This window comes from Scophthalmus maximus, chromosome 1 (assembly GCF_022379125.1).
Source record: "Scophthalmus maximus strain ysfricsl-2021 chromosome 1, ASM2237912v1, whole genome shotgun sequence".
Lineage (NCBI taxonomy): Eukaryota > Metazoa > Chordata > Actinopteri > Pleuronectiformes > Scophthalmidae > Scophthalmus > Scophthalmus maximus.
This window is the reverse complement of record NC_061515.1, coordinates 15,183,089-15,198,872: the sequence shown is the minus strand read 5'-3', so window position 1 is coordinate 15,198,872 and position 15,784 is coordinate 15,183,089. Positions and strand designations below refer to the sequence as shown.

Below are 15,784 nucleotides of genomic sequence, written 5' to 3'. Positions count from 1 at the left end.
GATGTGAACATTAGGTGAAGCCTGCATGATTTTATTCATTGCATTGCTGTCTGGATGAAAGGCTGATTGAATGACTAAGCAGGTGAATAGGTGTTCATGATAAAGAGCTTGGCGAGTGTACGAGCCAAAAGAAGAGAGATTAAGAATTCACAAATGCTACCCCTGTAACTAAGGGATCGGTCTATATCACAAGAATCGCACACCTAATATGGATCGTACCTTCCCTGATCACCGCATGCTTCACCAATGATTCCTCGTTCATGTGAGTGGAAAGGTCTCCTTCGAATAATTACACAGATGGAAAGGATATGCTTGCACAACTCCGAGGTACCCAACAAATGTTTAAGTGTTTGGGGACCATTCATCAACCATCTTAAAGATCAATAATTGTTATTTTCTGTAGTGATATAATCCTGCACTACTTATACCTGACTATGTAACACCATGTAGATTGCACCAATACAATTATGTCTGGCGGCTCTTCCTGTTGACTTTCTTTTCTTTTTTTTCTTTCTCTTTTTTGTTTTGTTCTGTTTGTTCGTGTCTTGAATATAAAACTGGAAAACTGAAAATAAAATTATTAAAAAAAAAGGTCTCCATTTCAAAAAATACCATTTTCCTTTTTTTTTTCTTTCTGAGCAGCGTGATACGCAGGTGATCCTTTTAAGATGTGAAAATCAACTAAATTGGAGTCCCAGGGTTTTTCGATCACCCCAGAGACATGCAAATTAGAAAAAAGGAGCTCTTTTTTTTGCTTTTTATAATAGCTTGTCAAAAGACGTGATGTAGAGCGTGTCAGTATCTCACCTTTTCTGGCCTCTTGTACACTGCTGGCCACTGAGAACTGTCATCAAAGTAGAGCAGTATGTTCTGACAGCAGCGGGACTGCACAGAGGAGAGACGAGGGGGAGAGAGAGAGAGAGAAAAGATTAGGAGAAAGGCTTGGGTGGGATGTGCATGGATCAGAGAGGAGTCAGTGAGACGGTTGGAGGTTTCAGATTTAGATGACAAAAACAGTTTCCAAATTCTGCAGGCTAAAACTGCAGATCAAGGCCTGGGTAAACAGAAAAACTAAACAACGGAAAATGTAGGAAGATAAAGTGAAGAAGAGCAAAAAAAGGAGGAGGAGGGGATAGAGAAAGGGGACGAGGTGGGTTCAGCAGGAACAGCCAGAGGAAGAGGAGAGGAAGGAAAGAGCGATGGCATTAGTTAAGATGAGGTAAGCGGAAGGAAAGAAGGGAGACCCCTAGACAGTCAAGTGAGCAAAGAAAGAGTGATAAAAGAGAAAATGTAAACCCTTCGTCGTTGGAGAAGAGAGTGTGGACAAGCTGAAAAATTGTGCATTGCACAGACACACACAAACACACAAAATGTAGTCACCCTACCTTTGGGTAGCGGAACCGGAAGTCCAGACGCCCAAAGTCGGTGAGAAAGCAGAAGCGAGTGAGGAAAACCCAGTCCTGTAGTCACGCAACAGAAGAGAGAGGGAATAAAGTGAAACAAACAAACAATTAAAAAATGCATGAAGAAACAAGATTAAAAGCTCCAACTTACACCCAGCGTACAGCAGCGCCAGAGTGCATGTGCTAGTTGCTACTACGGCCTGAAAATCTGGTAACGGTGATTATTTTTTATTAATTTACAAGATGAGGGAAAAATTCCCCCTTTTGGAATTTAGGGATTCCATACGTTTCAGAACGACGCAGTTGGTCTGATGAAAAGTTAAGGGAGGAAGATGTTTCATCCTGAGAGAAATGTTGGGGGGATTTCGTTTCGTCTGCCTCGTGGCAGCTGTGGAGGAAGAGTCAGGGACTTCCGAAGTCAACGGCATCTATTGTGGGAGAACCCAGAATGTCGGCGCAAACGTTTGTGTCAATCCATCCGTCGGATGCTGGGGAAAACGTATTTGTTTATATATTAGGATTATTCTCCAGGGGCCCGTGGATATCCATTTACGGAAATGTTATTCGGATCCAAAACATACACTGACATCTCCATAGCCACGACCGCAGCGCGGCAAGAGAAGAGAGATTATACAAGTGGACACGGAGGACATCATTAGGACAATAAAGGAGAGAAAGAGAGGAGGGGGGGGGGGGGGGGGGGGGGGTGGAGACGGGAAGATGTGGTAGAGTAGAAAAGGAAGAGAGATGGAGAAGTAATATTATTCAGCCATAAGCTCGGCAGCATGAGACCAGATAATAGTGCTGATGGTGTACTTCACTGAACTTACATAAGTCACTGCAGCAGCATCGGCATGGTGGATCTGTTGGTGGCGGCGGTTAGCACTAACTAACAGTCTCAAACCAAAAATGAGACATCGAGTCTTCGACAACTAGTCTTGCAACATTCAGATAAAAAAAAACTGAAGTGAACAGTTTTACTCAAACAGATGACAGAGACAGACCGCTGGCTGGATTCAAATCCTTTAATGAAGTTTGTTTATATATTTACATAAATATAAATATATTGCGTTGTTGACATCAACAGCTTGACATATAGTAACTTCCTCAGTTAACCTATATGGTCCATCAATAACTTAATGCTTAGTTATTTAGATGATGAATGCAAGACCGGGCATTTTTATCTTTGAGTCTGAATGAGTCATTCATTTTAGAGCTGGGCAATGTTGGAAATATCACAGCATTTATGTCTCACTATCAGCCAGGGTGGTTAAAATAAATAAATGGTACAATTATTTCTACCGGTGCCGGTACCAAAACAATGCTTTCTTGTGTTGGAGAAATACAGTGTGTACATTTTGCATTTAATTAAATCTCCCAAATCTTCATAAAATATGTCAGTGTTTGTCAAGTTTAAATTGACCAAGGTTTGCTGAGGTCCAGTTGGATTGTACTAAAAAGGACCAAAAACTAATTTAGCATTCAAACCCAGATTTCAATATTTTTATTGAGGTTTATTTCTTTCAATTTAGGTGCCCATAAAAATCCTTTTGGTAGCAACACATCTCTCAGAGGACGTCAGGAGTGCAAGATGGCGGCCCCTGAACCGAGGGAATTTTAGCTTCATTTTTTTTGGGAGGAGAGGAGACGAGTCACCCATCTTTGTAGACAGTAAAACACAATCTCATGGTCTATAAATAACAAAAATCCCAGATGGGGATGATATTCTACTGATGTATCTTACACGTTCTAATTGTGGTAATATTTTCTTGCACTAAAAGAGAGAATACTCTGATCTGAAAAAAAAAACGCAGCTGCATTAATGCCATGTTTGGACTCGTCCAACAACCACACACAAGAATCTTCTGTACATTTCTGACTCTTGAAGGACTGGAGCGCAGTTCGCTCCCTTATTAAAAACTGGCCTTAAGGTTGGGCTGCTACGAACTCTTGATCTCCACCCAACCAACAAAACTCCCCATGAGCCATTATACTGTAATTACCTCTGCCCTGCATTCTCTCTACATAAACAAGCACAGTAATGTCTGCGCTGAGAAATAAAGTGCAACCAGAGCTGCACAGTGTGGCCGGCGCTGCTGCCTCCATATATCACAGCAAACAAAACCGCAGCCATATTTCAGCCGCTGCCAGCCGGCTTCAGCTCCCGAGAGCCGCTGGGTTATAATTCATGGCAAACTCCAAAAGTCACTGAAGCCTGAGACCCACTCCCACCTCGCCATGTCGTCCAGGGTGACGCTTAAGGCTGTAACCATGACAACTGGGGCAACACAGGGAAGCACTGACCCAGAGATGAGACCCTGGAGAGAGGAGAGGGGGGGGGGGGGGGTCTGGTCGAGATGGAGGTGTGGGGGGGTATCACTTAACTCACCAGGGGCTAGGACTGTGAAAGGCCCCCCTGTTGAACGAACACACATACACGCACGCCCACCCACACACACACACACACACCCAAGAGCATATCTGTCACACTTTAATAGCATGCAATGGTTTGTTGGTAACACACATACACACCACACACACCCCTATGAACGCCCCCTCCATTATCGTCATAGAAACAGCAGCAGGCCATAGCTTGCAGCTGCTAAAGGACATTGAAGCACACAAACATGTTTTGTGTCTATTGTCACTTTTATTATTTTGTCTCTCGTTGGCTCATCCCAAAAATCGACACGGAGTCCGACCGCATGATGATTAGTTTCTTGCAAGATGAGCACATTCTCCTCACACACAAGGGGAAACCAATGACATCTGACCATAAATTCACCAATCAGCCAGCAGTCTATAATTGTGATTAAACATTAAACTGGACTAACGGGTCAGAAATGAGCCAGCATGAAAAAAAAAGGAAATACACTTCATGGCCAAAAGTATATGGACACTCAAAGTATGTGTGCACGAAAAACAAGTCAGCCACTTTGTGATTGTGGGAAATTTCATTCTTCGGCCAAATGCATTAATTGTACAGTGCTGCTATAACACCCTCCACGTTTCAAGGGAGGCTTCCCACAAATCTTCAGAGCCTCGTTGAAGGGATTTTCTCCCAGTCAGAGGTGAGAGCCTCAGTGAGGTCAGGAACTGATGTTGGGTGATAAGACTCGGCTCACAGTTGGTGGTTCAACTCGTCCCCAAAAGGTGTTTGATGGGATTGAGTTCAAGGCTTTCTCCAAAGAAAAGAAGAAAAAAAAACATTGGAAAATTGTGCAGTGGACACTTTCCTTTCCCACAACTGTCATGTCTAAAATATCAGTTGAGATTGTAACAATTTCCTTTTTTCGAGTGGATCTACACTCGAGCTGAAAGGATTAGTTGATGAACCACTTAGACAACTGACATAATTGGCATAAATTTTGATGATTAATTTAACATTTTAGCAAGCAAAACATGTGTTGGCTCGAGCTTCTTAAATGTGAGTATTTATGATTACACAAAATATTTTTAGGTTTTGGGTCATTATTCATGGAAACGTGGTATTTAAATTGAAGTTAGGGTTCAGTGAACACACTTTGCTATTTTCTGACGTTTCATATACCTATCAGCTAATCAATTGATAACTGGGAGACAAATTGCTATTGTGTTATTTAAACAACCACAGTGCATATATTTTCCACATGTTTGTCCATAAGATGTACTGATGTTCATTATAAAGCTGGATCATCACATTTATCCTATTTGAATCTGTCCATTTAACTTATAGATTTTCTTTTAATTGAGATTAATCAAGAGTTAATCATTTTTCAAATAGGAAATTGCAAATATTTGCTGGCTTTGAGCCATGTTCTCTGAGGTTTGGCCTATACAGATCAGACAAAAGAAGCACTTTGAACTCTTTCTAACATTTCATAGATGAAAGGTTAATTGATTAATATAAAAAAATTGCAAAATTTGCAGAGAAAAGACATTTACAAAAACGAAAAGAAAAAAAAAGTCTCTAGTTCCAACCTCTATTAAAACATTAAGGCTTTACTCATTTAATTTTTTCAAATAGTGATAGTAAACTCATTGTACAAGGGTTGAAACTTGGTTTTGAGTGAGCCCAGTCCGGTAACACGCAGGCGGCACGCTTTCATGCGCACCCCCACTGAGAGGTACTGTACAAGGGCCAGGTAAGAGACTGGCATGGTTGGTAAAAAGTTTATGGATTTATTAATGGTCCGCTGGCATATCAGGATTTGCCCAATATGATAAAAGAGACAACACCCCAACTTTCTGTTACTATACTATTATACTACTTACACATTGACCCATTAAGGTAGACCACCTGCTCAAACAATACCATATACCATTATGGTATCGGTAAGCCTGTGTGGAGTTTAGCAACTGTTAGCAAAATTCACCACCGGGGTCAAAGCCATTTCACCAAACACCAACCATGCAACCATTACTTACAGTAAGGCCAGTGTACACTTCTGCATTGAATCGATGCCGTTAGGTTTGGTGAAGTATGTCTCGTCATTCACCTTCATTCTCAATCACTTTGGTGGTCATCTCCACTGTTGCGTCCCGTTTTTCTCTAACGCTGTAATTTACACTGAACAAAATTATAAACGCAACACTTTTGTTTTTGCCCCCTTTTTTTGATGAGCTGAACTCAAAGATCTAAGACTTTTTCTACGTTCACAAAACGCCTATTTCTCTCAAATATGGTTCACAAATCTGTTTAAATCTGTGTTAGTGAGCACTTCTCCTTTGCCAAGATAATCCATCCTCCTCACAGGTGTGGCATATCAAGATGCTTATTAGACGGCATCATTATGCCTTAGGCTGGCCACAATAAAAGGCCACTCTAAAATGTGCGGTTTTATCACACAGCACAATGCCACAGATGTTGCAAGTTTTGAGGGAGCGTGCAATTGGCATGCTGACTGCAGGAATGTCCACCAGAGCTGTTGCCCGTGAATTGAATGTTCATTTCTCTACCATAAGCCTTCTCCAAAGGCGTTTCAGAGAATTTGCAGTACATCCAACCGGCCTCACAATCGCAGACCACGTGTAACCACACCAGCCCAGGACCTCCATATCCAGCATCTTCACCTCCGAGATCGTCTGAGACCAGCCACCCGGACAGCTGCTGAAACAATCGGTTTGCATAACCAAAGAATTTCTGCAGAAACTGTCAGAAACTGTCTCAGGGAAGATCAATTGCATGCTCGTCGTCCTCATCGGGGTCTCGACCTAACTGCAGTTCGTCGTCGTAAACGACTTGAGTGGGCAAATGCTCACATTCGATGGCATCTGGCAATTTGGAGAGGTGTTGTGCCATTCATCCACGACCTCATGTCGCAGCATGATAATGCACGGCCCCATGTTGCAAGGATCTGTACACAATTCCTGGAAGCTGAAAACATCCCAGTTCTTGCATGGCCAGCATACTCACCGGACATGTCACCCATTGAGCATGTCTGGGATGCTCTGGATCGGCGTATACGACAGCGTGTCCCCCCCCCCCCCGGACCTCACCAATAAAGTAAAACTGCACATTTTAGAGTGGCCTTTTATTGTGGCCAGCCTAAGGCACACCTGTGCAATAATCATGCTGTACAAAGAAAAAGTCTTAGATCTTTGAGTTCAGCTCATGAAAAATGGGGGCAAAACCAAAAGTGTTGCGTTTATAATTTTGTTCAGTGTAATTAACATCAACCGCTGATCCGGCTCCAACGTGAACCTCTCAGTTTTCGATGCCTATGTTTGAAGACACGCATTAGAAACCCCAACGCCAACCAGTGTTTTGGTGGCGTCATTGCACGGACAACGGCGGACAAGTAGAACTGCTCACAATGGCGTAGGCTACTCGTGTGGGGCTCTGAATGAATCCTACACAGATGTAAACCAGGCTTTAGGCCAGTGTAGTGCAGTGTGTGCGTGTGTGTGTGTAGAGCAGAAACGAGACTGAGCCCTGGAGAACAGCAACAGTGAATGAGGTGTCTACCTTAATTCCCTTTAAGTCTTTGTATTTCCCCACAGCCGCTGCATTGTGATGCAGAGTCAGTCAGCCACCTCCCTGAGGGTGTGTGCGTGCTTGCACATGTGCATGCATGTGTGTGTGTGTATGTGTATGTACACACCATTAATCAAGTTCTATGCCTTGATGCAGTATTTGGTCAATTTAGCATCTCAGCCTCATTCCCTCTGTCTCTCCCTTTTCTTTCTTTCTCCCCCCTCACAGTTTCTGCCCTTTCTTCTCCAAAGCTCTTTGTCTTTTTTCTCTCTAGATCCCCGTTTGCTTGCTAAGCCTCATTAACAATTAATTACCAATCAGCTAGTCAAGTCACCCCTGGACCGCTGGGGCCTCTCAATGATTCATTAGTCAGGGTTACACAATGCCGCAAAGCATAAACACACTCACGCACCAGCACGCATACAAACACACTCAAGCTCTGTCCCCCATATGTCCCCTCTGGGTGATTCACACGAGCACACACAGACTGTGAGGACACACACACACACACGTATATACATTAAACATATGGACACATGAAAATTTCCCTGGCGTGCACATGACTGCACACGCTCATGGTGCCTGTATCTAATCACTAAGTCCTCATTAAAAAGAGATGTAGGGAAACTGATTGAGTTGGAAGCTCCACACGGAGGTTTCCCAACATTAATGTCAACTTGAAGGACTTTTTCGCTGTTTTCAATGACTTCCTTAATCTTTTCTGGTAAAAAAGAAAAAGAAAAAATCCATGAATTGTGATCTAGTAGATTTTTTTTATGACATTAATTAAAATCAAGACATCACATACTGGGCCTCTTCACTTGATGTTCCTTTAAAGTCGGGAAATCCTGGTGAAATCCTTCATTTCAAAACTGCCGTTATATGCACCCCAGCATTCATCAGCGTTTTTTTCATCAGGGTGTTTTGATATAAGGATGGAGAAGAGCCAGCGAGCCGAAGCATGCTGATGAATATGGGTGCTAGATTCTTTTTTTTAAATTAGAAAAGGGGACTTTCAAGGGCATCTGTTCAATTTCATTAATTTTCAAAAAAAAAAAGTCAAAGAAGTTTAAAGACCTTTCAGGTCTAATCCACAAATTTTCATTAACTCATAGACCAAAGACATTTGAACCTGTCTAACAGTCGTGGAGAAGGCAGAATTCTAGCGCTGAATGATTAAATCTTTAATAACAAAATCATGACATGAAAGTGCATTTTTCAAACTGCAAGAGATTGTGACTGTAAATCATATACTTAAAAGTTCCTTAACAAGCTGAGGCAAATAAGTTCAAGCTGGCAACTGCTGAATTCATTAACTTAGCTATGATGACAACTGTAAATTCTGTAAGGCAGCCGCACATCACAAAGAAATGTCTTGGCTGTAACCTGGTTAAGAAACTCCCTGCATGCTGGTGTCATTTACACTTTGCTAAATTCGACCTACTTGTGGGGTAAAGTTCTCTATGGAAGTCAAACTTTTATCAGAGGAATTTACACTGCAGCAGTGACTAGATTAATCCAAATGAATGAATACAAAACTTGTAAAAAATCCTTCAGCCCCACTGGACACTGATGCCTGGCCGCTGCGACAACCAGCGTGTGTGCACTGTGTAAATGCAACTAAGCAACGGAACCCGTCCTAAGGTCAAATGAGGACTTTGCCGTAATAAATGTTCAACATCCGTCTGCTACAAACTCATTGACACGGGAGACACAGGAGTGGATTTACTGCCACTCTCTGGAGTCCTGTGCTGCTGTGCGTTAAACGATGGGACACTTTTTATTTCTTTCCCTCTTGAACCTTTGTTCACATTGTTCCCGGCTGGATTCAAATCGGTGACCTTCCTCTGACCTTAAGGCTTCAGTACTGCGGCCCGTCAGAAGGGGCATCTTATCAGCACGGCCACACGGCATGAGCCACTTGGGCTCATGTGTTCTCTGCCCAACGAAAGCAGCAGACCAGTTGGCCAGACCGTTGCCTTTGGATGACTTTTGTCTCTGAGACAGCCACAGACTCGCGGGACTGAATCAGTGTTTTTGTTTGCGAGTGCATGCCTTAATTGTAGTGGTGAGCGCTGTCACGTCACAGCAAGAAGGTTCTGGGGTTAGGGTTAGACATATAGAGTGGGGTTAGGTAAATTGGAGACTATAAAATGACCATAGGTGTGAATGTGAGAGTGAATGGTTGTTCGTCTCTGTATGTGTCCCTGTGATAGGCTGGCGACCTGTCCAGGGTGTACCCCGCCTCTCGCCCAATTTTAGCTGTGATTGCCCACCCTCCCCATGACCCTTAAATGGATAAAATGGTACACCATGTATGGACAGATGGTTGTGGACTTTGTGTTTGAATTTACTTGATTACTGAAATGGAATAATTGATGGAGTGGATGCCGATTCAGGAGGAAGGAAACCGTGGATGTCTTAAGCATAAGTATTTATTATAAGAGCTCAATATTGAGGAGCCTTCCGGTTCGCTACACGGATCAACAGGTTCACAGTGTTCGGCGTCCCAAGACAGTCTGCCCATGCCCGGTCTCTGTAGTGCATTTAGCTTTGAGTAATGTCGTCATTTCCCCACGACTATGACACCTCGAGTGAGACTTCAGCTGCTCAATGATTGTTTCGACTTGCCATAGATAAGATGACCTTGCTTGGTGCCTGAAAAGACTCGTCTTAAAAGTTTCTCAGGGAGGATAGACGAAAATTCCTCAACAATTACCATTCCTCGTGCATCTCTTATTTTTGTTCCTTCCTCGGGTGTCTCTGCCGTAGTTAAGTTACTTTTGTTATTCCTTGTTTCTAGAGTCGTTGTTTCCTGTTTTATGTTGAAGTCCCTTTCCTTGTGTCTCTTCACTTCCTCTTTACGTTTTCTTGTGTTTCTCTGTGATTGTCTGCACCTGTTCCTAATGCGTCTCACCTGTGTTCAATCTTCCCTTGTGTTGTCTCTGTGCTCCCAGTCGTCTGTGTCAGTAGTTGGTTCTGGCCCTGATGATTTAGGTTCTGTTCAGTCATGTCTCCAGTGCCGTCTTGTTTTTCTGGTGTTGTTTTTGCTTCCCTGTGCTTTTTGCCAGCGGATTACTTTTTCTGGATTTTGCCTTTTTGTTTCCTGGAAGACGGTGAGTCTTGTTTTGTCCTTTTATAAAATCTCTTGTTCCTGCACTGCTTCACCTCCACACCTGACAATGATTACGTCAATGACAAATGTAGAAATACATGAACGTGTGTGTGTGTGTGTGTGTGTGTGTGTGTGTGTGTGTGTGTGTGTGTGTGTGTGTGTGTGTGTGTGTGTGTGTGTGTGTGTGTGTGTGTGTGTGTGTGTGTGTGTGTGTGTGTGTGTGTGTGTGTGTGTGTGTGTGACAATGGGGGAAAACTTATATCATAGTTTTCACTGTATAATACAATATAATCTTTCTTTTAATGTTTATTTTTCTTCCAATTTCAAAATAATTATCCCCCAATTCTAGTCTTTGTTAAATGTATCTCAAGTTTGCTCCCAACAATGAAAGGGTTGCCATGACAAAAAATTATCCAAACACTGGATTCACCGGTTTGGACTTCAAAACTGGGACAGACAGCCCGAAGCCCCCACCGCTGTGTGTGCGTTTGTCTAAACAATCATATTTTGATTTAGAGCAGGCGGGACAAAAAAATCATTGCCCCGGGCCCCATCCTGAAGGCTCAAGGCCCGAGCCATCTCATGGGATTTGCCTTCTTTTCTTTTTTTTTCTGTCCAGGGGTTTAAGCTACCAAGCAGATCAGAGACTTCAGTCAGTCAGACAGCACAAATGACAAAGTGATAGGACGATGGATGGAAAGGCAGGGGGGAGAAACAGGTCAGAAACAGAACCAACAGGTTTCATAACAGAAAGAAAAATTGCTCAGATGTTCTCCTTAAACAAGGTTTACATTTTACAAAATGATACTGCAACTTCAAGGCGAGATGGTGTGCGGCAGGTTGCCTTTGGTAGATGTTAAGCTCTCTGACAAACACCTGTCCAGGGATGTGATTTTTTTTCTTTCTTCCTCTTTCATGTATAAAGAAGTAGCTGCCTGACAGCCTGCAATGAATGTCACACGAAAATATTCACAACTTGTAATACGAGTAAATGTTTCCCTTTGATCCGTGAACTTTTACAGAATTAATATAAATAATCGATCACTTAGCACGGTAGGGAGTCGCCATGGTTTCACCGTCTTGCTGGTTTCACGGGGCTGAATCTAACTTTTGCACTTTAGTAAAATAAACTGAACAGTTGAATTGTGGATCCTAGCCAATGGAAAGTAGCATGTCAATATTGACGAAAGTGTAAGGATTTATATCTTTATGCTTGTTGCTCCGCTGCGTTCCACAAGCTTCAAACCGGCCGATGGCGACCAGGTGTCTGAGGTGAGGCTGCATGTGCGTAGCCACAGGGAAGTGACTCATGGAGTTGTAAGGTCCGTCGCTAAAACTCATGGTTCACCGCTGGTTTGTGAATCTGAAGGAGAGCGGAGGGGATGTGGTGTTATTGGGTGACCTTGGGGAATGAATGCACAAGACTGATGATGTGTTAAACCACACACACACACACACACACACACACACACACACACACACACACACACACACACACACACACACACACACACACACACACACACACACACACACACACACACACACACACACACACACACACACGCTGTCAAATGATAGCACAATAGTGAGAAGAGAAAAAAATCAACCACTGAGTTCAAGAAAGAATTTGAAAAGTCTAAAAATAGCAGGTCTCATTTTTTCAATAAAATTATTCGAAAAGCATTTAATACCTAATACCTGCTGATACAATGACGTAAGATGCGTTGACATAAGATTTTGTTATCAAACACTTCTGACAAAAGAAAAGTATTTGAGGCTTGAGATTTTACAGTTGAACCATGAACCTTATAAATGACTACAAAATAAGAAAATACAAATTCAACCAAAATGTTTAGAACTTGAATTTAGAAAATGCTCCTCTTTTCTGCATTGTTCCTTCTGCCAAACACAAACGCAGATAACCGAATGTCTCATACAGTATCGGTCGATCGTAATTAGCCAACTGATGAATCAGCGGGGTTCTATTATTTTCTGCAACTTTATAGACCAGAGGATTCAGGAATTAAAAACAAGAACAAATAAAATTCATTGCATTGCTTCAGCCTTGATGTGCAATAAAAAAAAAATTTACTTACAGTATGAAAAGCCTCTTATTTAAAGCCTTACATAACAAGACCGGTTGACAGTTGTTGGTGACACTGTTCTTATTTACAGCAGAGGACTAGAACAGTAGACGCTTTTCCAGTCGAGAAAATAAGCCCCACACACACACACACACACACACACACACACACACACACACACACACACACACACACACACACACACACACACACACACACACACACACACACACGGAAGACGCCCTTTGCAACCTACTGTCTGCCACTGAGCAGGTGCAGCAGATTCAGTGCTGCGTTCAAGGGCATCTCAACAGCCGGGATGGATGGATGATTGCCTTTCGTTCCAATTTATCTATTCTGATCCCCCGTCGTTATCCCGGGGATTCAACCTGGTGACTTCAATCTCTCAGTTCAAGACACATTTTGAAATTTACTGTAGCTCGGGGGAACATGGGCACAAGATGACTAAGATCGGGCTATAGAGTGAGAATTAAAGCTTGTTGCCCCAGGCTGCCCAGTGTCTGGTTCTGCTCTTTGTCTCTCGGAGGAGCCAGGTAAAGGTGATATACAAGGTGATGATAGTATTCTGCACGATGGTTGGTGCAGAATACTGATCCTGTTTAATAGAAGGGATGTATCTGAAAATGCACATGGTGTTTTTCCTTAACAGCAGCGTGTCCAGCTCAGCTGTGACAACTGGAAATGTCAAGAGCCGAGGGGTTGGAGCCGATGCGATTAGCCGACTAACCCATGCGTCAAACCTCAGAAAATTAAGTTCTTAAGTTTCGTCCATCAATGCAAAAATGCCAAAAACTTTTAAACTGAAGGAATTTGTCAAAACAAATTTGCACACTGCTCTGGGAAGTTGGAATCATGTTTTCTTCTTTTGGTTTGTATGATCTGTGCTTCAGTAATATTACTGTTCTTTATCCTAGGTTAGAAACTGAATACAGGCACACCTGAGCTTAAAGACTGAAGGGTCAACTGTTTCTTCTGTAGTTTCACAGAGCTAAATACTTTGACCTCCACACCTCTTCTTTTGTTTTTTTTAACAGATCAGAATATAACAGAATTATCAAACTGTTGTAAACAAACCATAAATAACTTGATCCAAGGCTATTTTGTCAGTCTTCTTAATAAAGGCTGCACTTCGTCTGCACAGTGGCCTGAGCTCACCACAAAATGGTAGACATCCCCCCACGGTGCAACTATACTCAGTCAAACTCCGTGGACTCGTGAGAATCCTGATATACGGAGAGGAGATGTGGAACAGCAGGTGGAGGCTCCCCGAATCACAAACGGCGCGGAGCCGAGCTGCAACACTTAAAACACACACACACACACACAAAAAAAAAAACCTGGCAGATCTTGTCAGAGCAGCGAGGATGTCGATGCCGCTCCGTCTGAAAACAAGACAACATCCCCCGGACCGGGCGGGACAGCGCCGTCTCTCAGGGATCACCACCAACCCACCGCTGCGCGCCAGATGCCAGATGGCGCACACCTGTAACGGCTCCGCTCACAACCGACGGAAACACCGCTGCTATTGTACCGGGACACAAAAACCACGATGCTCATCAACCTGCGTTTGCAGAGTGATTAAATGCCGGACGGTCGATCGGTAACCGTGGACTCGTGGGATGCCGCTTCCAACGATGCCCAGGGGGAAAAAGCAACACAGTCGAATGAGGGCACAATATACGCCACGGATGACACGCATGCAGATGGTGCACAACTGCGATGCGGAGTGGAGGTGTTTCACGCGGAGGGTGTTAAACAGCCATGGACACATCCGAGGCAACTTGACGGCGCGTTGGTCGCAGCCTCTTCGTGCGGCGGCGGAACGGGAGATCAACTGCGTGCGGGTACGCAGTCGACTCCCCCCCCCGCTCCCCATCAGTCTGTGGCGGTGTCATTGTCGCAAGTGGCAACACATGGAAGAGGTAAACCAGACACTAGCGCTCACCTCTTTGGTGTTGACGATGCCTTTGACGTATTTGCCGAGGGCTGAATCCACGCAGAGGACGCTGAACAGCACGGCCAGGCACAGGAGGCGCTCCCCGACCCGCACCTCCATCTTTCTCTCTGACTCTCCCGCTGTCTCTCGTCTGCGCTCCGGGCTCCCCGAAGCTTGGCTCTGAGCGGGAGCGCGCATGGACGAACGGCGCGAGCAAAGGCAGAGAGAGAGCGAGAGAGAGAGAGAGAGAGAGCCAGCGCGCGCGCGGCCGCGTGCACGCTGGTACCTTAACATGTGGCCCCCTCCAGCAGCGGAGTGTGAGTGTGTGTGTGTGTGTGTGGCTTTGAAAGGAGTGCGCGCGTCCGGTTCCGCTCGTACCTCCAGATGGATTGCGACACATCATCCACACATTCAAAACGCCACCGCTGATTGCAATCATGTTTTCGTTAGAGGTCACTCACCTCTAATGAAGCAGCTCAGAGACAGATGACGACAGGGCCTCTGCCTCAAATTAATTGAAGACGAATCAGCAGGCTATAATAAAAATATTTATATCAACAGGAAAATCATATGACGAGACCAGAGAACACAGAATAATGTTTGTTTGAACAGGCTGCACTCGAAAACATAAGTAGGCCTACACAGATCTTTAAATTAATTAAAAGAGGTGTTATGAGCAAAGTCACTCCCGCATTCAAAATTTGCACTTACCCAAATAAAAGTAAAGAGGCATCAGTAAAATGTCCTTAAAAAATAAAAACAAAATGGATGTAAGTCATAGATGTTGTAAGATGCAGTCAAGCTGGAGCCATCTTGTTTAATCCACACAAAAGCATTACATTCTATAAGTCAATCATATTTTGTGTATGTTAAATGTTTATAGTCGTCAAATAAAAGTAGTCAGGTGAAGATCACGTCAAACATCAAATCGAAAAACTCAAGTACTTCAAAGCTGTACTTACAGAAATTGTTTGCTTTCCACTTCTGTGTAGAGATATTGAATAATACTCTGTTGGATTTGATCAGAAACTCAGTAGGTTTAACAAAAGGTCACATTTTTTTATTGACCTTTCGGAGTCCCAGATCAGTCTGGAATTTGGTGAAATTTCAAAGGAGAAAGATTGTGGGATTCACATATGTAGTCATAACTCATAAATCGGGAATACCAAAAATATCTGGTCAGCTGGGTTGTTAGATTGATAATCCATATGGCTGTTGACTATCCAATGTGAAGAGAAGGTTCATTCATGAGCTCGGACACTAGAG

The 15,784-nt window shown here is 43.4% G+C and overlaps 1 protein-coding gene across 1 annotated transcript in view; it reads right to left on the bottom strand.

The window, feature by feature from the left end:
- The window catches only part of tmem145 (transmembrane protein 145), a 35,596-nt gene extending 20,774 nt beyond the window's left edge, over positions 1-14,822 (bottom strand). Inside the window, exons 1-3 of the mRNA XM_035633236.2 lie at positions 14,528-14,822; positions 1,386-1,460; positions 808-885 (exon numbers count right to left, since the gene is read on the bottom strand). Of these exons, the coding sequence (XP_035489129.2) occupies positions 808-885; positions 1,386-1,460; positions 14,528-14,812 (438 nt within the window). The 5' untranslated portion in view covers positions 14,813-14,822. The remainder of the gene's footprint in view (positions 1-807; positions 886-1,385; positions 1,461-14,527) is intronic.
- Positions 14,823-15,784: the final 962 nt, after the last annotated feature.